The 22,728-nt window shown below is 46.7% G+C and overlaps 1 protein-coding gene across 1 annotated transcript in view; it reads right to left on the bottom strand.

Moving 5' to 3' along the window:
- Positions 1-22,728, bottom strand: part of NCOR2 (nuclear receptor corepressor 2) — a 355,588-nt gene that overhangs the window by 201,092 nt on the left and 131,768 nt on the right. The window contains 2 exon segments of the mRNA XM_033174224.1: positions 5,778-5,891; positions 13,040-13,219. Coding sequence (XP_033030115.1) covers positions 5,778-5,891; positions 13,040-13,219 — 294 coding nt within the window.

Below are 22,728 nucleotides of genomic sequence, written 5' to 3'. Positions count from 1 at the left end.
GGAAGCCAGGTCCTTTATATGTGTGCTGGGTGTGCTTTGAATGTATGGTGTGGGTGTGCCCTGAAACACACCGTTGCACTTCTAACGTGCAAGTGCTGTGCAGTCGCAACCTGCCTTGTTCAGTCCTATGAGCTCCACTATGGTTTCTCCACTGTACAGTGAAAAAAATAGGACTCTCATCTGAGATATCTGCTATTAATTTCAAACAGTGGGGGCAAACAAAAGGGGAGGTCTGTTGCCTTCATGCTCAACTTGTGGGCTTCCAAAGGCATCTGGCTGGCTCCTGTCAGAACATAGGAAGCTGCCTTGGACTAAGTTGGCCCATTGGCCCATCTAGCTTAGCACTATCTATACCAGCACTTCCCAACCTGGTGCCCTCTAGGTGCATTGCACTGCTTTCTCAATGGTGCCTCCCCATTTGAAGAATGACCTTGCTAGGGAGGTATGCCTGGAGCCATCACCCTCTGTTTCTAGGCTGGGGCAACAAAGCCAAATGGGCGTGTATAAATAATAAAATTATTATTAATAATAATTAGGCACTTGGGGGGGGGTGGAGTATGCACCCAGGTCCTTTAGACCTCAATTTTCTGCTTATCTTTTCAGTGGGGTGTGTTGAGTTGGATTTCCTGGATATATGTGCATTTCAGGGTGTTTAACTCTTGTTTTTACACTTGTTTTTGTAAGCTGCTTTGAGTTCACCTTTCTGGAAAAAAGCAACCAAATAAGAATAGTAGCAATTATTATTACACCACCTGGAGATGCCAGGGACTGAAATGGGGACCTTCTACATGCAGGGCAGCTGCTCCACTGCATCCCAGATGACTAGTGTGGCTCTCCAGCTTTGGCCTACGAAGTGTTGGCTTTCTCTGTTTGCTTTAATAAACTGTGCTGTTTTACTGTGATGCTTTAACTTCCCCCTTCCTTTCACCAGATTATAAATTCCCCTGCAGGCCTGCTGGGTCAAAAGACAGGGTAAAAATATTTCAGTAACTAAAAGGGAGATGAGAGACAGAGTGTACCTACAGATAAAATCCAAGAACATCTTGGGAAATGACATAACTTGCCTACGAGGCGCTGCAAGCGATCTAGTTCCTTGAGGCTACAATCTAGACATACTTGCGAGGGGAGCAAGCTTCACTGAACGATCGGGCCTTACTCCCGAAAAAGCATGTTTAGGATTGCCCTGTGAGTCACTCGTGTGCTTCAGCGGTTGTCAGAGGGGGCTTAGGCTTTTGCAAGCCGAGTGGGAAGAGATGAGGAAACTGGAGTTATTTTGAGAGAAAGAGGGAGGTGTTTTTCCTGGAATAGTTCCAGTCACCATTCCAGAGAGGCGGCTGCTGAACCATGCTCCGGATTTTATTTATAGCATTGCTCAGCTCCACCATGCCTCAGAACAAGGCATAAGCATTTCCATTCAGGATCCAGCTTTCTGCATGGATGGAGGCAGGAAACACACACAGAGAGCCTTGCTGGGAAAACAGGCCTCCCTCCTATTCCTATAACTGGGGAAGTGCCATAGCTCAGTGGAAGAGCACAGGCTGTGCATGCATAAGGTCCCAAGTTCAATTCTCAGTAATGGCTGGCAAAGACTCAAGGCTGGGTAAGAATGCAATACTTGTAGTTATGGGTGACTTCAACTACCCATATCCAGTCACAAAAAAGAAGGGTGGCAACCCCGGAACTCATCTTTGGTGGCGCCCAGGACCTGATGCAAGACATCAAATTTTAAACTAAATATACATGTAAATGACCAAATGCCAAGAAAATCCAGCATGGCCACCTTTGCCTTCAAAAGAGGTAACTCCCCCCAATTAGGGGATGGTAAAAAGGAAGTTGAAAGGCAAAGGCAAGAGCTAACTTTTTCAGCAGGGGGCCGGTCCACTGTCCCTCAGACCTTGGGGGGGGGGGCGGACTATACTCCATCCCTTCCATCCTTACACACACTCTGTGCTCTCCTCCACCTTTAGGACCCCTTCAGTCTTCTCCTTGCCCCCACTTTCTCCCATATGACTTTTGACCCCAGTGCACCCATACTTTTCTTGTGGGCTCCCCCCCCCCCAAATCTCATCTCTCCCTCCTACCCTGTTTCTCCTAAAATAAGACATGGCCATAAAATAAGCCATAGCAGGATTTCTATGCATTTGCGAAATATAAGCCGTTCCCCGAAAATAAGCCATAGTGATGCGGCACCTCCCATTAAAACAGCCTGGAGAGGCGTGGCTATGCAGCGTACCGATGTGATGCGGTTAAAATAAGACATCCCCTGAAAATAAGCCATACAGTGTTTTGTTGAGGGGAAAAAAATATAAGACGGTGTCTTATTTTAGGAGAAACACGGTAGCTGTGGTTGCTCTCCTATACTCCCTTTGGTAGGTCACCCCAGTTCACCCTCTATCCCATGGTATCCCTTGAAATTTCAGTGCCCCACTGTTTGCACTCCTCCTCCTTACGGCCTCTGCTTGCCTCTCACTAGTCCCCACTGACCTATCCATCCTCCCCTCCAGTTCTTCCTTCTCCCCTTTCCTGCACCTGAACCTCTCTTTTAAGGGGATGTGGGGGGGGGGTGACAAAAAAAATTCGCACCCGGGTACCAGTTAACCTTGCTACGCCACTGGGACCACCCCCTCTCACAAGGAGGCATTGATCAACTCCCTGGCCCAGTCAGCTGTCCCATCCCTGCTAGTTTTTATCAGCTAAGAGGGGCAAAGGTCCAGAGCATAAGCAGTCGCCCTGACTGATTCAAGCACCTTGTCTGCATCCTCAAGCCGTACCAACTCATCCAACACCCTCAAAATGCTTTGCAAACAAGTCACAGCGAGCTACCATTGGTTCTGCCGCCTCTTTCAGGCCAGACTGTGAAAGGCCCTTCACTACTCAGAAAAGCTCTGCCGGACGGCACAATTAGCAAGCAATGGAGTATGCCTTCTTTGCTGCCTTTCCTGCCAGTTTGGTGTAGTGGTTAAGAGCGGTAGACTCGTTATCTGGGGAACCGGGTTCGTGTCTCCACTCCTCCACATGCAGCTGCTGGGTGACCTTGGGCTAGTCACACTTCTCTGAAGTCTCTCAGCCCCACTCACCTCACAGAGTGTTTGTTGTGGGGGAGGAAGGGAAAGGAGAATGTTAGCCGCTTTGAGACTCCTTCGGGTAGTAAAAAGCGGGATATCAAATCCAAACTCTTCTTCTTCTGCCACTAGGTAGGCTCAATGATGAGCCCTCACCAGTGTTTGGTTGCATTCAGCTGGATCTTCCTCCACTTGTGTCCAAGCAGTTTTCCAGCTTGTTTCCTCACCCTAAGCTCTGGAGTATACCATATACCACAGAGCCAAGAGGGATCCACAAAGCAGGAAAGGGAGCTCAGAGGTGATACTGTCAATGGCGCGAGCCATTCAGATGCTTCAGAAGTTGGCTGGGGCTTTGACAGGAGTGCCACCTATATCAGCTGGAAAATCCTCCATCAGCCTACATGGGTGGAACATACTAATAGGTCCCCTTCCTCTGCAAGAGGGGAAAAGGTGCTGAAAGTCCAAACTTCAACAGGAAGTGATCTGACCATGACAAGCAACTGATGTCAGTGTCCCCCACTTTCAGATCACCCCTCTTTCTGCCCAGCCAAGAAAACAAGGTCACACATATTTGGCTGGCAAAATGTTGGTACAGCCCCATAGAACTAGGAGAAACCTCTGCCTGAATCCCTAGAGTGCTTTTGCCATTCAGTGCAGAGAGAGAGTACTGAGTTGGTGGGCCAATGGTCCGACTCTGTACAAGGCAGCTTCTACTCTCCCAGGTGGCCCTTTGGTCTGATCCAGCAGGGTTCTCCTCTTATGGGAGGTGGGTGTTTCTAACAGAGCGAGATGCAGATGACTCAGTAAGGAGGAAATGGGTTGCTGGGGATGGCTCTGGAGACTGCGGCTAACATTTCCTCTGCAGAGTGCAAAAGAAGAACATTTCCTTTCAGTGGGTTTCTGAGAGTGAGGTCTCTATGTTCTGGCAATGAAATACCATAAACCTGACGGGAAAACAAAACTGCTTTCCTTCTCCATTTCTACTCCCAGGACTTTTTTTTACCAGCAATTAGAAACATATTTTACACTCCTGCCATTACTCTATCTGGATATTTCAACTAGTTTATTTGGCTAATGAACTGAAAACCAAAAAAACACCCAAAGACTTTGGATCAACTAAGAAAGTTCCCTGATGATGATGATGATGATGATGGTTAATGAGTTGCTTTGTTTGCCACAGCAACTCAAAGCAACTTACAATATTTTAAGCAAAAAACACATACATTAAAACCAACATTTAAAAAACCCTACATTAAAACATCCTGTCCACCAACATATGCATCATCTAAAAACAAAAGTAAGGTGGTTTTGAAATATTTAGAACAATGCCATTTTTTTTACTTGTAAATTCACAGAGATTTGGGCTGCAATTGTAGTCCCACTTCCCAAGGGAGTAAGGCCCCACTCTACTGGGTTTAACTGATTCATGAATGATAAAAACAATTATTCTTATGTCCAGTGTCTCCTGAAAACACACTTTGTCCATGAAGTCTTTGGCACAACCTTCAAACTCAGAAGCTACACCTACCTACCTGCCTAATAGCCACCCACAGACCAAACCTCCATGAATTTGATTGTACCATCGCGGGGGGGGGGCGTGTTCATAAGATTTACCAATAAAATTAATTCAACACTTAACAGTACAGCCCTTCTTCTTTAGAGGTGGGGAGGAACTCACTACTTGGGGTGGGGGAGAAAGTATTTCAACTCTCAATTTTTTAGCATAATGTTGTGTGTATTAGACAGGCAGCTATGCCCTTTCAGAGATACAAGTGCTGAGACAGAGAAGGAATTAAAATTTAATCTTATTGATTTTTACAGACACAGTCCCAAGAGCCAATAGACATTACTGCATCACACTGAGTTTTTTCTTTTTCTTTCTCTTTTTAAAAGCATTTTTAAAAAGCCAGCAGGCAGTAAGGCATTGAAAGAGACGCTTGGAGCTTCTCTGTCACCAACTGTTACCCTCTCCCGGCCTTCCTCCCCACCAGAGGATTTGGGGAAGGGAGAGACTTTAAAGGATCCAGAAAACCAGGATGCTGCGCATTAATTGATCCTTTCAAGAGAGAGGCTTTGCCTTTTCTTGACACAGCACAAGCCGTGAAAGGGAAAACGCTGCAGTGGGTGTCCTTACATGAACTCTCCCTCTCCAGCGAGAAAGAGAGCGCTGACGAGGAAAAGACAGAGAGAAACGATGAGGTCAGCTCTCAAAAAAGGAAGCTCGCAGGCGGTTGCTCAAAGGCTCACTTGCATCTGAGAGAGAAACACCGCAGTATTTGTGGGCGGGTGGAAAAGCAGCCAGTCTCCAGGGGAAGTGCTGGTGCTGCTGCTCTGCAATGCCCTGCAAAGCTAGCATTAAGAGAGACCTGCTTTTAGCAAGTAGGAGAGCCCAGGAGGGAGAGGGGAGAAGAGAGGTGCCAGACACACTAGATGGGTTGGCAGCGGTGCCTGCATCTCAAGAAGCCAGCGAATAAAGGACTGCAGTTTCCTGTGGCGAGGGGCAGATAAAAAATCCAGGCCTGTGCCCCACTCCCAGAGATAGCCAAGTGAGGAACAAATTGTGCAAAACAGTAAACACTACGGAATAAATTAGGCAAGATAAAGAGAATCTTACAGAAGGGCGCAATTTGGATAACCGTGACCCGTTAAAGGGGCCAGCTCTGAGTTGCCTGAGCAGAGCATTCCCCCCAAAGCATCAGGCACCCCAGGACTTACCCGATTCTCATCATAGATTATTTGGACCAGGCTGCGATGCTTGGACTCAATAGGCGGAGGGGAGATGGGCTTCTCTGGCTCCAGTGGCTTTGCTGCTTCCTCCTCCAGCTGCTGCTGTGGGATTTTGAAAAGGGAAGAGAGAAAAGTGTGAGCACTTGCATGTGACATTGCTGTGCTCACGGAGTCTGCCATTAAGGTTGGGGAACCTGCTGTGGTCTCTCCAGCTCCCAACAGACCCAGGGATGATAGGAAACTGAGCCCCACATCTGAAGAGCAAGAGGTTCCCCACCCTGGTCTAACTCTTCATCACTACTTGCACAATTGGTTGAAATTCCCTAGCACCCACAGATGCAATGATTTACACAAATGTGACACATACGAATTCTGGTTGGGGTGGGTCACATGCAAAACAGTTGGTTTTGAAGCAACTCTCGCCTTTTATTATGACTGGTTTTTTAAAAGACAAGTTTCTAGCCTGTATGATTTTCATCAAGTGTAGATCTAAGCCTTTCCTAAGCTATTGTGAACCTGCCTGTTCCAATGGATAGAGTGTCAACTTGAAATTCTGGCTAGAATTCACTGGCCGGTTAAATTTTGAGAAAGAACAGATCAAGTCATTTCCACCCCACCCCCACCCCATAACAGCCAATTCATCAGTCGAAGATTATTAAGGAAGTTCAGTTCACTCAGCCCTCACATCATTCCAATTGCGATAGAAGGGATTTTGGTCCAGCTGTCCTCCTCTGTACAATAGCCTGGTTCACACATTACATTAAACCATGGTTTGTTTAGTTTAACTATGATGTGCTTGAATGTGTGAATGCAGCACAGCTGATTGGGATAGCTCAGTTGATAGAGTATAAGAATCTTAATCTCAGGGTTGTGGGTTCTAGCCCCGCATTGGGCAGAAGATTCCTGCACTGCAGGGGGTTCGACTAGATGATCCTCTTGGTCCTTTCCAGCTCTACAATTCTATGATTCTGTGACTAACCATGGTTTGTTTTCCGACAACAAATCATGAAATGAAGCCAGAGTTCCTTGTTGGTTTATGAACCAGGGCTGCTTTGAGCTAAGGTTTGATGTGAGGCCTAACCCCAACAACCTTACTTTACCATGGATCATTTGGCCACCCCACCCCAGATGCTCACCAAGCTACAGAAATTGGAGGCAATAGCAGCTGGTAAACCAAATGTGGAGAAACAAACCATAGCTTGTTTGCTTGCCTATGAGACAACACCCTGTTTGCTTGTTGTTTTTTAAACCCCAATGATTGGACAAACCATGGCTTAGTGTTATGTGAGAATGAAGCCAGACTGGTGCTATTAATAGCTGGAACAATAGTTACACCAAGCACACAGAGACAGCCCTCCCAAGCCTGCTTGGACTTTTTTGCCTGAGGGTGGATGCTAAAAGGAGGGGGAAAGAGCTGAAGGCCCAAGGACCTTTCCAAGGGCTATGCACAGTTGAGCTGCAATGATGCCTGCACATTACCCTTGGGGCTGGAAGGAGAGAAAGGACAAGGGGATCAGGCACAAGCAACATTCTGTCTGTCTACTTACCTCTTTCTGACATCTTGGAAACCCTGGCTGCATCAGGGGCTACTGAGCCAACCTCCAGCATTGTAGAGCATGCCCAACAAAAGGCATTGTTGGATGAACATTATGAAAGACATGCAGCTGCTCTTGAAAGAGGCTGTCCCACATCTCTTTGCCAACCTCCCTACTATTGCCTAGGGTGCGGGTGGGGAACCTTTGGCCTTCCATCAATCCCAGCCAGTAGGGCTACCTCTGGGGTTGGTCCAGAAGCAGCAGCAGCTGCAGAACATGGTAGCTTGGTTATTTGTGGGGGGGGGGGGACTACTGAGAGCATGTAACAGTTTTGCTTGCGGATTTGCAATGGCTGCCAATCTGCTACAAGGCCAAGTTAAAAGTGTTGATACTAACACATAATCGAGACCAGGTTACGTAAGGGACTGCCTTATTCCTAATGCACCCTTGTAGATTGCTCTGGTCTACAGGAGAGGCTCTCCTGCAAGATCCAAAGATCTCAGAAGCCCACTCCTCATCAACTCAGAGCAGGGCTTTTAGCGTGGCTGCTGCCTGTTCTGTAAAAGAGCATTCCTGTCAAGATATGACACTATGCACTATCTGCACTTTCTGTAAAGAGCTGAAGACATTTTTTCTCTGACAGGCTTTCCCTGCTGGATAAACAGGTCTTTGCCATGAATTTCTATTTTATATGGTTTTAGCTTTGTTTTGTTTTATATTTACTGTTTTAATTGTCTTTATTGTACACTGTGTTAAGATAATAGTATAGAAGGCAATCAATGGTAATAATAAGAACCATTAGGAATAATGGGAGTTGTAGTCCAGCAATATCTGGAGGACCAAAGGTTCCCCATCCTTGGTCTAGGAAAGCCAAATTTCTTTAGTTCACTCAGCGGCTGCTGGTGGGAATAGGGCATCATCACACTGCGCCCAAATCCAGCCTTGGAAGGAACTAGCCAATTCCCAAGAGCTGGAGATGGTCAGGAGGCCAAATCAGGCCATGAGGCAAGTGGCTTTTATACCACAGTTGAGCCCAGGAACTTAGTCTGAAATGATCCCCCATAGGTACGTTACTGCTCTTCTGCAGTATATATGCTCCTGATTACCCAGGAGGACTCCTGTGTTGCAGCCAAAATAAAGTATCAGCGGCCCCGTTTTATCCCAGAAAAGCATGTGCCTCGCTAGCTGTCCCCAAGAGGCAGGCAGCCAGCAACAGAAATGTCTCCTCAGCACCCTCTAAAAACAATAAAGCCTGACCACAGCAGATCTGCCCAAGCGAGCCGCCTCTATTGGGATTTGCAGATAATGCAAAAGACAACAGAAAACAAAAATAATGCAGGTCAATGTGGACATACAGTATATTTTATTATAAAGGTCTAAAACGTTTGGGGGCGGGAGAAAAGCCAAGCTTGTGACCTTTACAATCAGAATGAGTCTTGGCAGTTTACCAGTTGCTCTTCCCACTCCCCAGCCAGCAATTGCGTGCCATCTCCCCTTCCCTGCAACAGAGAAACCCCCTGCTGCTGTGGCTACTCAGGAGGGGGTGACAGCATGACCCTGACTCTCCGTCAGTGCTGCAAATGTCCAGCCAGTCAGTTTCTAAGAGGGACTTTGAACCAATTTCTCATTTTAGTTGCAGACAAAAATATCAGAGATGTTAGTCACGCACTTGGGAAGTTATAGCTCTTCTCCACTCAACACTCAAAAAAGGCCGCTTGGAGCATGGCAGTGTTGGAGAGCCTTTGGGCAAATCCGCATCAGCCCAGCCAGCATGGCCAACCAGCAGGCACATCTGGAGGTGCACAGGGTTCCCCACCACTGAGGTACCGTGTTGTTCCCACCAACCTGGGACATTGGTCATCCCATTCAGTATACCCGAGGAGAGTCTCCACCCCCATCCTTCCGCCCGGACACTGAGGTCCAGCGCCGAGGGCCTTCTGGCGGTTCCCTCGCTATGAGAAGCCAAGTTACAGGGAACTAGGCAGAGGGCCTTCTGGGTAGTGGCACCCGCCCTGTGGAACGCCCTCCCACCAGATGTCAAAGAGAAAAACAACTATCTGACTTTTAGAAGACATCTTAAGGCAGCCCTGTTTAGGGAAGCTTTTAATGTTTGACGCACTACTGTATTTTAATATTTTGTTGGAAGCTGCCCAGAGTAGCTGGGGAAACCCAGACAGATGGGCAGGGTATAAATATTATTATTATTATTATTATTATTATTATTCGCACAAGGACTTTCGCGTGTGCAACAGAATGCCCAGTGCAGATTGGAGGGGGGCAGATGGGGCAGAGAGAGTGGGGGAGTTTTGTTGCACAAGCGGAAATTCTTGCATGGATGGGATGACTTTGTTGTTTAAAACCCTATGTGTCTCAGAAGATAGTATCTTGAGGTGCTAGATTGGACAGAAGTCAGAAAGTAGTGCAAGAGCCGAAAGATCCTGCTCCCTGTATTTATTTATTTTTCACTAACCAGGCCAATCAAGAGACTTCATACTGCTCGCTAATCAGAAGGGTTGGTGCTGCAAACCACTAATGCCTTCTGCATCTGAAAAGGGCTGCAAGGTCTGAAACCAGACAATCCTATAGACTAGACCCCAGCCTTTGGCCAACAGGCTTCCATTTCAAGTCTTGTGAATTCCTTCACAAATTTGGTTTTAGGTACCAACATTCAAGATGAGTTGTTAGAAGTCAAGAAGGACCAATGAGAGCTTATTAGTAAAAGGTGCAGAAGGAAAGCCCATGTGGGGAGGGAGGCTAAAGGAACTGGGCCACTTGCTGAAGACAGTATATTAAAGGATAACACCTATAAAGTTCTCAAATATTTTAAGGAACCAGCACACATTTTAAACTATGGAACTTGATCTCACAGGAGGCAGTGATGGCCAGCAACTTGAATGGCTTTAAAAAGGACTGGTCAAATTCATGGAAGGCAAGTTTATTGATGGGTACTAGGCACAATGGCTATGTTCTGCCTCCGTGGTCAGAGGCAGCAACCCTTCTGGAAACCTCAAGATGGGAGAGTGCTTTTGTGCTCAGCTCCTGCCTAAGGGTTTCCCACAGTCAGCTGGGTGGCCATTGTGAGGACAGGAAGCTGGACTAGACCGGCCACTGGCCTGATTCAGCGGGTTCTTATTATGTTCTTAGATTCTTAGTAAAGCAGGTTCTACTGTGCTACAGTTTGTTCTGCAAGCTCTGCTATTCCACTCACTCACTTTATCATACATGGCAGCCCCTTTGAACAGCTTCTAAATTAAAAACATGGCTTCAGCCAATCTCCTGACACAGCTTTATGGAATGCACACCTCTAGTGTGGGCAATGTTAGGAAAAGATCTGTCATAGAAGAAGCCACCTTCTCCAGTCTGTGCCTTCCAGATGTTTGTTGAACTACTACGCCCGTCAGCCCAATGGTCAGCGATGATGGGAGTTGTAGTCCAGTCGCATCTGAAGGGCGCCAGGCTGAGGAAGGCTGCTGTAGCATGTGGGCTAACCAACTAATTAAGATGTGGCTTTCCATTAATAGAAGGGGGTGGGGAGACAAGGGTCAACAGACAAGACCTTCTGCAACATTCAAGCTGAACATGTCTGGGCTGCAGGCAGACTCTCCACATTGCAAGCTGTGGCAGTTTTGTTTCGTCTTCCATTTTCCACTTTTTGTTTCCATTTTTGGAAGTCTCAAGGATGTTGGCTTTGCTTGCATGGCCTAAAAAATGTGACTCATTATTTCCTGGAGGCCTCCCAATGAGAGGGAGGGAGAAAATGCACTGAAATGCAAGGCCCATGTATACAACATGTTCCTGGTGGTGCTGCAGAAGAAGCTCCACCTCACATGTATGGGTTGCTCCCTGCCTTTCTCCCTACACTTAGCATCTCAAGAACCAGCAATAATCAAAATGTTCCTGGAAACACACACCCCTGAGCAGGAAGCATCTGTTGGTGTTGTGACAAATCATAAACAGCCCACTGCATTTGACTGTGCCGTCCTTATGCAGTATATTTGGGGGGTGTTGGAAAGAGCAGTATGGTTGTGACACGGGGTGGGTGGGTGTGCTCTGCTCCTGGAACTTATACAAATGCATCCATCAGCACTTTGCACAGGTCACTATTAATACTGAAGCACTCGCCACCCCCAAGACTCCTTTAAATGAAAATGGAGGGAAATGTCTCCAAATGTTTGCAAATCCAAATGTTTTATCTACTTGGATCTTTAAACTTGGCAACAGACTAAAACAAGGGAAACGCCATACCTCTCTTTGCCTTCCCACTGCTGTCTTCCCTCCACCCACCCTCCCAAGATGGTAGTTCCAGATGTTGCAGTCACTCTATAGGGCCTGGTTGTGCAGCTGCTTCTGAAATCTTTTCCTCTCTTCAGCCCCTAAGCCCTTTCAATAGCGCTGTGACAGACAGCAACAGAAAGCAGGTGTCTGGGATTAATTAAACTTGTTTTGCTTGGGGGTGGGGAGGATTCTACCACATGCACAGAGAAGACAGCCTGCCTTTATGTTTATGACAAGTTCTTTGGTATCTAAAAACTAACCCTCTCAGCATACACATACAGAGAATCAATCTCCTGAAAATTAGGGCCATGTCTAATCAAAGTTCTCAGCTAAGCATTTGGGGGGGGGGGGCAAGAACGCCAATCTCCAAAGCTCCCTCCTTCTATTTGCATCTGCTTGCCCACAGCTGTTTACCCCTCTAGGCAACTGCTTCGCTGCCGTTTTTTGTTGTTCCTCACAGTGCAATTCCAGACAATAAGAGAACATATTGCGAATGTGATGCCTTGCTGTCAAACCACCCAGTTAGAACTGGCATTGTGTCAAAATCACTGATGACAAACGAGGCTAATACAGAGTGAGGGCAATGATCCCCATATCAAATTAACCTTACTCGGAATGTGCAGTGTCATGCTCCCGTCCCAAAACACTGCAACAGTGACTCATACTTGCAAGTAAGATGGAGATCTTTATTCAGGCTAATAGTGGCACAGGCTCAGCAGCAAGCACAAGGTCATGATCCCAAGGTACGTGAGCAAGGCAAGAGGTTCACAACTGAACAGAAGCTACGATGACATCCCAACAGGGCAGGCTCACTCACAGAATTCTCACACATACGATCCCACCTAAGAAAGTGGCACTGGGTTCTTGGTGACAAGACTGTCCCGTATGCCTCCAGCTGTGACGCTTCCTGTCAGAGGCTCCTTCCAGATGGTCAAAGTCCTCACCCTTCCATAATGAGGCTGTGTGCTCCACAGGAGGGACAGATCTGCTTCCTCCTCCTCTGTGGCATCTAGAGTCACAAGGAGAGGCACTCACTCCTCCTTGAGCCCACCATCAGCTCCTCCTGTGTCTGGAGCTGCCAAACCATGCCAGATCCTGACAGAACCAAGGGGCCCATGACAGTTGGGGAGGGAATGGGGAAATGTTTGCCCTGAATATGACACATGCAGTGGAGTTTAGGAAGGGAAATGCAGCTGCTATTGTGGTTGCTGCTGCCTAAAACATTACACACCACCCACTGTACTATACTAGTAGCATGCCTTTGCAGGGCAGAGCTGTGAACTCACGTGGCCTACTTTGGCTCAAATGTCTTAAAACCAGCTCATATCTGTGGTTGGTTACACTCTGAAACATGCTGAAATGCCAGCTGTAACCTGATTAGCAAAGATGAGGTTCAGGGAGGCTATTTCAGTGACAGCAATTGTTTGGGGGAGGAATTACCTGTTTTTTCTTCAACTTGGAAATCTGCTGCTCAACCATGGTGATTTCACGGTCAACGCGGTCCATGTTCTGGATCAGCTCCTCCTTAGACAGCCTGGATGGCAACAGATCCAGTTCAGAGTCAGGATGGACAGGGCTGGCTGGTGAAACCGGCTCCAGTTTTCCGGTTAGGCCCCGATCCTGCAAAGTTGAAAGGGGGAGAAAGGCAGATTAGAAAACATTCTTGTACTGCCATTAAAGTTCTTGCTGAGGAATCCTCAAAGAAACTTCTCAGGAATTCCAGGTTTGACTGTCTGAACACACCAAGCATGTGCTTTGGTTGTATGAATGCAGGTGTAGTGTACCCCTCCCAGACATTCAACATTTCACATGTGTTTGTTTCAAAGTAGGCAATACAGTAACTGTTTTCGCAAGTCCTTCTCTTTCTTTCCTCACACAGAGGACAGATGGCTGGGTGTGTAACCTTAAACCACTGAGGAGGCGCATGGCTGTCACTTTAGCAGCTGCCCCTCACAAAGAGGCCCACATCCAAGTTTGCTGCCTTAATCACAGGCAGCCTCCCCAACTGGGGAAGGGAGGGACAACAAAGCGGCCATTGTTTGGTAGTACCAACTGGTGTTCCCTACACTCCTGGCAACTGGGAGGCCCCTTTGGGAGACATTCAGTCAAATCTAAGAATGCATATTCTTGTCAGTTAGCATGTGAAGGGGTTAACAGCACAGAGTTGAATTGCTGATAAGGAGATTCAGACCATAGAAATGTAGAGAAGGCTCTGTGTGATGTCATTTCCCCTCCTCTCCTGGGAGGAAGAAGCAAAGAAGTATTTCTTGTTCCTTCCACCTTCTCTCTCTTCAACCAACCATGGAAACAGACATCTGTCCACTTGTTCCAGCATCAGGCACAAGCCTTTTCAGTCTGTAATCTGTTTCCTTGAAAAACGGGGTCATAAAGGGTGAGTCCAGTCTAATGGCTAATTCCTATGCATTCAATTAAACTGTATAGGTTTTAAACTCTTCTCAGCCCTGTGCTTTTCAAATGCAAGTGGTAAGCTGACCCTTTTCCCTGCTAACCTACATATGTGGGTCTATAAGGAGAAAAAAATATAGTTAATTATATACCTTTACCTATCCAATAAAACCCACCAGTTCCCTCCCCCCCCCTTTTTTTACTGGTGATTCACTCTATCTGGGCAGATGCCAGACTCCTTGTCTTGAAATGACCAGCAGATGAACATAGAAATCTGCCTTATACAGTACAGAGTCAGACCATCTGGCTCCACACTATCTCCACTGCCTGGCAGCAACTCCAGGGTTTTTTCCAGTGCTACCTGGATGCCTGGGGTTGAACCTGGTATCCTCAGTATGCAACACAGGTGCTCTACCACTGAACTATGGCAGGTGAGTTATTCCATCACCTCTACAGGCCTGCAACCATCCACAAACACAGTCCCCTGTATTCAATCTTGTCAACTTGTTATGAGGACCAAGTTTAGCTCTCTCAGTGGGCAAGACCTTCATTTTATACTCAAGTTTAGAAGCATGAGCAGAAAGCTGATAAGATTGAAAACAAAAGGGCAACTCTCTTAAGTATGAACAGACTTACTGCCCAACAAAACCACTGGTGACAACTCTCCACTCAAAGCTGATTGTTTTGATGGTGACAAGCATTGGAGCCACGCAAAATATTAAGTCTCCAGAAGATGCAAGACCACAGAGATGCATGCTAGTTTGCTCGCCTGCATTTTTAACTTCCTGCATTTTTAACTTCACCAACCTCGTGCCCTCCAGATGTTTCAGACCAGATGTGGAGAGCCTTTAGCCCTCTAGTTGTTGCTGAACTATCATCCCTGGCCATTGGCCATGCATATTGGGGCTGATGGGAGTTGTATTTCAACACCATCTGGTAATACAAAGGTTCCCCACATCTGTTTTAGACCACTGGTCTTCAATCAGTAGGTTGGAACCCACCTTCCAGGTCACAGCCTGGTCTAAAGAGGGTCACAACTGCAGCACTACCACCATACAAATATATGGCTAAAAAGAAGAAGAAGAAACTGTTCCCCAAAAACATGTCCGCGTTAAACATGGGCCCCAGGTCTGAAAAAGCTGAAGACTATTATTTTAGAGTAGAATTCCCATCCTTCGTGACCCCTGGCCATGCTGGTTGGGTACAAAACACTGACCTTCTGCATGCACAGCAGGTGCTCCAGCACTGAGCTGTGGCCCTGCCCCCTCTTGGAAGAAGTCATTTCAGAAAAAAGCTGCCAAAAAACTAGCTTACTCTCCTGACAGCATCTCCCTTTTCATTCTTTCCCATTAACTGTTCTCCGCAACAGCTGCTCGCAGCTCAGGGCAGTTTCATGAAAATCTGGCTCCCCTCCACCCCCTCCCCATTTCTGCACATATTGTGTTATTATACCAGTAATCCTAAAACTCCAAGGTACACTTACTGTTAACCAGGAATAAACATCAAATTGCGGGGAAAGGGGATAATTTCTGCCAAAACATCGTTGTGAGGAATGAAGCCACTGCTTTCCCACCCCCACCCCCCACCCCCCAAGGAAAATGCAATCCTTGGCATTTCCAGCTGTGAGACTTTTGGGCAGCAAGGAAAGTATGAAGAGCTGGGTGGCTAAGCTGTGGCTCTCAGTTTGCTGCCAGGCTCCGTCTCTCATCAGTCTGAGAGGACAGCCACCTGTCAGTAAACACAGCCAAACGACAAGAGTGATGCGAGTTGTGGTCCAACAAAATCTACTGCCATTACATAACTCTGGTGCTCTAATGCTTACATTGGTTGCTCAGATACTACCAGGCCAGGTTCTTCTGTTAATTGACAATGCCCGTAACAACTTGGGTCCAGGATACCTTTAGGGCTGCCTAATGACTGAGATATTTGGGGCAGCCACTGTTAGTGGTCCCCATGGCTTGGATGCACAGAACAGATCCACCAGGGGCTGTGTGTTGACTATTGTGGGCCCAATTTTGTGGAACTTGAGGTCAGGCAGGTGCCCTACTTGCTGAACTTCCAGGACTCACTGAATCTTTTTTTACTGTTATAGTTCCAACAGGCATCTTAACTGAATTCTGATTTTACAGTTTTAACTCACTTTTATTTTCATTGTACTGAGTTTCTCTACACCGCTTAAAGGCAATTGTCATTATGCAGCATATAAATTGTCAAAACAAAGCACTGGGAAGGGCAGAAGTTAAGCCACTGCCAGTCAGAATACAAATTGCTGGTGGTTGGCCTTGTGGTCAAGTCGTAATAATGTAAGAACAGCTGTGCTGCATCCGACCCAAGGGGCATCTAATCCAATAGTGACCAGCTAGAGCAGGGGTGGGCGACATTAAAGCAGAATGAAATGGTAGAGTTCCACAATAGCTGTGTTCACAGGTTAGGGCCAAACCAGTTGTAATGCTAAATGCAGCTTTGGACTTAACTCTTTCCTCCCCTGTTGTGGCCCTGATTAAAACTGCCTCCCTGCAACAGGGCCGGGAATTTTCAGATCCTCAGACCTGAAAATTCCCGGCCCTGTGTCTAGAAATGTGGCAAAAAAGGAAGTGTGGATGAGCCCTCAGTGTCTGCATTCAAAACACTTAATGTAACAAAGGATTAAATGTCCTGGATTAACTGGGGGAGGAAATGGACTTTTTAACAGATGGAAAAGGGTTTTAATTGACAGGTTTAAACACGGCTGATCCTGAAATAAGGAAAACGGGGAAGGAACAAATTAAGTTCACAATCAGGTATTCTCCTAGAAAAAAAGACACATTTTCATCATCAAATAAGGTTGTTGAAATAAAGAAAACTTGGGATAACCAGGAGTGGGCATTGGTGTGAAAGAAGCGCAACCTCAGGGTTGTCTCCAATGCTAAGCTTACTCAAAGTAGGGCCATTGAAATAATGAACAGGACTAAAACTTATGCCCATTGATTTTAATGGGTCTACTCTGAGTAGAACTGAGCAGAATACAACACCCTCAGTTCTGAAAACAAACCCCTAGGCTGAGAATGCACTCAGAGGCACCCTGCTGTCTATTTTTAACTATGCCTTTTGTACGCGGCTCAGGTTGGTAGATATTTTAATCTATTTATTTCATAACATTTATACATCACTTGGTTGTTTAAAAAAAACACTCAAAGCAGTTTACAAAAAGAATAGAACAATAATATCAGTGCAAACTCTTTAAAACAGCTATATAAAATATTAACAAAATAATTAAAATCAAGAGTAAGTAAAAAGCAGATTAAAACACATGCCAACATTATACATATCTAGGTAGGTTTGTCTAAACAAAAAATGTTTTTAGCAGTGAAGGCACCTGCCTGGTGTCAATAAGCAGGGAGTTCCAAAGTGTAGGTGCTGCCACACTAAAAGATTGTAATTTTACAAATGTACAATTTACATATGGCACCTGCAGCAGTGCCAGTTCTGCAGACTGAAGCAGACAAGAGGCTATGCATGGGGTAAGGTGATCTCACAGGTAATATGACCCCAAGTAGCAAAACAGTAACCAATGCATGTCTCTGAGCACAGGCAGGTGTTCTATGCTGATAGGGTATCCTTCCTGTCAGCAATTGTGTTGCAGCATTCTGCACTCACTGCAGCTTCTGGATCAGGCACAAGGGAAGCCCCATGCTGCAGTAATCCAGTCTTAAAGTAACCAATGCATGAATTACTGAGCCAAGCTTTCCTGGTCCAGGAATGGTCACAGCTGATCTTGAGTTTCTAGTAAAAAATAATAGAACAGATATATCCCACTTTATATCCTGAGAGGTTCTCAAAGCAGCTTGCAAAAGGTTCTCATAATAAAAATCACATTCAAGTCCAGTATTTGGAACTGGTATCAGGAAAAGGAGCAATAGGGCCCTCACTCTTAGTCTTCCCTGTTCAGGGGCAGCCCAAAACATTTTGGCACAAAATGTCACATGCACAAGGAAGAAGGGATGAGTGAAGATATACCAGTACATCAGAATGAAGGGCTAATACAGATTTGCATTGGGGACAAGGGTGGGAGGAGGCCGGCAGCTATGGGGGTGGCATTGTGGGGGGTGCTAGAGGGGCAGCGGGCAAAGCATTCCTTGGAGGCCAGATCTGCTGCTATTGTGGATTCTGCCACCTAAGGCAGCCACCCCACCTTGCCTCCTGAGGTGGGCCTCTGATGCTGCTCTTCAGCCTCCACCTGCGAAGCAACAGAGGCCACTGGTGTCCTTGGAGGAAAGGGAGGGCAGCTGAGTCGCTCAACCCATGATGCAGACAAGACTGAGACTCCAACTTCCACCCCAGTCACCATGCTTTAATGGTGAGGGGTGGTGGCAGTCCAACAACACCCAGAGGGCACCAGGTTAGGGAAAGCTGTTCTAGAGAGCGGGGAGGGGGGGAGAGAAGCAAGGAAAAAGCTATTCTGAGCCTAGTGCATTTCCTTTAATCTCATTTATGAGAAGAAACTGGGTGGGGGGACACCCCAGTGCCCTTTTCAGCTCTCTTATCAGAGAAAGGAAATGAGATTTCTAAAGCTCACATTTAGAGAGAAGGCAGGGGGAAGGGAGAAAAGTGAATTTCCACTTGAGACACACTTCAGCCAACAGCTTTTGTAATGGAAATGTCGCTCTTTGGGAATGCTCAGATTTCAGATGGGGCTTTTGGGGGGGAGGGGGGAGCTGAAACTCCTTGCTTCAGCCCTTTGAATGCTAGCTCCCAGGTGACCATCTGGGAGGAGCAAAGGGAGAGAAAGAGATTTGCCAGACCATTAATCAGCACCATTGGAGGGTGCTAATGCTGGGGAACAGACCTGGATTGACAGCTTCGTGAATGGAGGTCGCTTTTATTCAATCAATTCCGCAAACGAGATTGGCCTCCCAAGGGTGCCCCCATCCTTCCACAGCTGGGCCCATCAAGGACCCAATTACATTATGAACTCAGCTTCAAGGGAACCAGTGCAGGGGGGGGGGATTACATCCCCTCCACAGCCAGCGCTAGGGTGGGGACTGAAAGGAGGAAGAGCAAATAAGAAAACGGTTATGACCTCTTTACATGAATAAGGGCTTGTATTAGGAATGCCATGCTATATTTACTTCTCTCTATCTTACAAGAGACCCGAGCCCCACAACTAGCACAGACCCAAATTATTGCAAGTGTTTATATCGCTTAGGCTCATTGGTAGTACACACGCCTGGTATGCAAAGCCCCTGCCACAAATTCAGTCTCTGGCATCTTCAGCAGCAAATGCTGCTGCCAGTTTAAGTGCACATAAGAAATAGCCATCATGGGCCCCTTAGCTCCATCAGGACCTGGCATGGCTTGGCAGCTCCACATTGAGGAGGAGGAAGGAGATGAAGCAGAGGAGATGAAGGCTGGCATCCAGTAATGGAAGATGGAAGTTCTCCTCTTTTGACTCAAAGTATCAAGAGAGAGGGATCTGCCACTCTCTCCACCATCCCACCTGGAGAGGGGGTTGGAATCCACCCAGACGGAACATCTCCGCAAAGCGAGAAAGTCTCACAAGAAACCTGGCTTTAAAAATTGGGTGGGAGGGGCACCACAACTGTTGGAACATCTTCATTGCTCCTGCTCAGCTCCAAATCTCTTGCCTTACTTGTATACCTTGGAATCACAACTTCTGGACCCCATACTGGCCTGAATTAAGATCTCTTTTGTACTCACAAGCCTACTGCACAAGGGGGAAATGGACATTCATTGCTCTACACCAGGGGTCAGCAACCTTTTTCAGCCGTGGCCGGTCCACCATCCCTCAGACCATGTGGTGGGCCGGACTATATTTTGGAAGAAAAAAATGAACGAATTCCTATGCCCCACAAATAACCCAGAGATGCATTTTAAATAAAAGGACACATTCTACTCATCTAAAAACACGCTGATTCTCGGACCATCCATGGGCCGGACTTAGAAGGCAATTGGGCCGCATCCGGCCCACGGGCCTTAGGTTGCCTACCCCTGCTCTACACACTTTGCCTCTGACCCCACCCAGCACAGGCATGTAGGGAATGTGGCCCTCAAGCTCAGAAAACCTTCCTCAACCCTGGCTTCTCCAATGCTTGTGTAAAAACTGTACAAAGCTAAAGCTTCCAGGTTTGCAACTTAAGATAGCATATAATTTTGCATCTCCTTGCCTTCTGGCATTTCAGCCATCTTATTATCATGCCTTAAGGATCCACTTATTTTTCTGCTGAATGAGATGCTGAAGCCATCATCCTGTTGGTGTAGTTCAGCAAAGCTTCTCATCAGAAGGAGAAGGAGGGCAGGGGGAGAGACATTTCTTCCAATTACAGAGGTGGAATCCATGAAGTTAAGGGATTCACTTTCACCCAGAGCAGACAGGGTGAGGTGTCACCTTGTAATATTGATGGAACAGAACGGAAAGGTCTAATTATGTAAATGATGAGCTGGGCTTGCTAAGAAGAAGCAGCCAGCCTTAACGAGGAAGGGGGGTCTCTTGCCACAGTTACAACTTGAAAGGTAATTTAAACAGTGGCTATAAGCGTCAATCAAAAAGGCAAGGAGCAGAAAGAGGCAGAAGATCACTTCTAAAAGCTTCATCCAAGCAGCGGGCAGGCACACAGCACAGCACCAGGTGAATACAATTCCCAAGAGTCTGCTCATCTTTGGCATCTCTCTATAAAATACACAGTTGATAGCCGATGGGAAACAGAACAAGAAAGCCCAGCCTCTCAGACTCATAAGATCAGAAGCCTTCAACATTTTCAACTCAAAATCTATTTTACGGATCTGGGTCCTGTCCCTAACCTCTTCTCACAAACAACAGCACACTTTGAAATTGAAGATCAGTACCGGTATGTTGTATGAATCACTTTCAATTGTAAAATCAATGCAAGACACAACTTGTAAATCAATACCAGAATTATAGGGGGACAGGTAGGGCATTAAAAAGAGCCCTGCAGGCAGGGGCGTAGCAAGCCTCTGCGCTGCCCGGGGCGGCGGCGGCGGCGCAGAGGCACCCCCTGGGGGAGGGGCACAACACATGCGGCGTGACGTCATCGTGACGTCATGACGCACGTGGATGCCGCTGAAAGGGGGGAAAGGGGAAGCTTCCCCCTTTCCCCCTTTCCGCGGCTTTTTCCGGCCCAAGGGGCAGGCCAGTGAGGAGGGGGCGTCACGCTTGTCCCTGGAATGACGCCCCCTCCTCGCTGGCCCGCCCCTCGGGCCGAAAAACAGCTACGGAAAGCGCTTCGGGTTATGCATGTCACGGGTTACGAACGGGGCTCCGGAACGGATCCCGTTCGTAACCAGAGGTACCACTGTGCTGCCTTTGGGAATGTGGGTTCCATTTAGCCATCGTGACCAATATTAGGGTTGCCAGGTGTCCACTATTTGAGTGGACAGTCCACTTTTTTCACATTATGTTCACTATTTTTTTCACAAAATAGTGGACGTTTTTATTCAAAAGCTTTATGGTGAAATGGTATTTTAATACGTGTTAAAATGTTTGTAAGAAAATATATAATTTATTTTGATTTAAACCCCCCCCACTTGTCCGCTATTTTTTGGAAGCAGACCTGGCAACCCTAACTAATAGCCACTGATAGTCATACACATAAGATGGTAAAGTCACCTAATCTAAGTCAGTGTGAACTATTGCATCTTGCGGCAATGAGTTCCATAAGTTAACAGATGTTGTGTGGTTTGCAGAAGCATCCCAAAGGCCCAAGGGAGGCCTGGGCCTGAGCTTCCCTAACATGGTATAACAAAACGAAAATGGAGGACCACCAGTGGAAAAAACAACAAAATAAAACAAACATTTCTCCACTGAAAAGAAAATGCTTGGGATCTGCTCCCTGAGTACAGCTAAGCACAGAGCACTTTTTAATCTCCTCACTCACACTACAACATCACACTGTTGAGGCCTGCAGTACTTCATTTTAGCCACCTGTGTTGTGTTGTGTTGTGTTGTGTTGTGTTGTGTTGTGTTGTGTTGTGTTGTTGAAGCAAGATGTGGAATCTGTGATGTTACAGAGCACGAGGTAACGCCTCTCAAGCATGTGTTGCTTTGCCTCAGTGCTGGGCTAACTGCATCCCCGCCGACTGGCAAGGAACCATGCAGCCAGGCAGCACCACCAAAGGCGAGCACACTCCTGCTTCACCACCTTTCTCCTCAGGAAGCGACCATTATCTCTTTGCTGAGGAGAATGGGGAACAGCTCTCAACCTGCCCCAGTTCACAAAGCTACTGTTGTCAAGGGAATGCCCACTTGGTATTTTCACTGCTTTCCCCCCAAATGTAAGCATTCAGAATAAAAATAACAATATTGTGTCTGAGAGGAGGAGAAATAAATCACAGGCTCCCTTTAATCCCCTCATTCACTGTTTCTTTCACCCACAAGCCTTTGCTGTATGTGGCTATCTCCTTTTATTAAAAAGAGTAAGGGGGGAAAAACTTCTTCTCATATACTTCCCATCCACTCCTCCCATGGTTTCCTCCCTATTCCCAACCTATCCACGTCTTCTTGTTCTTCTAAATTTTCCTCTCTCCTTCTCTTTATCTCATGTTATAACTTGCGCTGCTGAATTATAATCATGCTGTTAGGTTGATTGTCTTATTACAATAATTTTTCATATATAACATACAATCCTCTTTAAGTTCTTTCTCATCTCCGTTTCTTTCTATTAGTCATGCCCACTAGTTCCGCATATTCCAGCAGTTTATGATGCCAC

The sequence above is a fragment of the Lacerta agilis genome, chromosome 17 (assembly GCF_009819535.1).
Source record: "Lacerta agilis isolate rLacAgi1 chromosome 17, rLacAgi1.pri, whole genome shotgun sequence".
NCBI classification, from domain to species: Eukaryota; Metazoa; Chordata; class Lepidosauria; order Squamata; family Lacertidae; genus Lacerta; species Lacerta agilis.
This window is presented reverse-complemented; position numbering and strand designations above follow the sequence as displayed.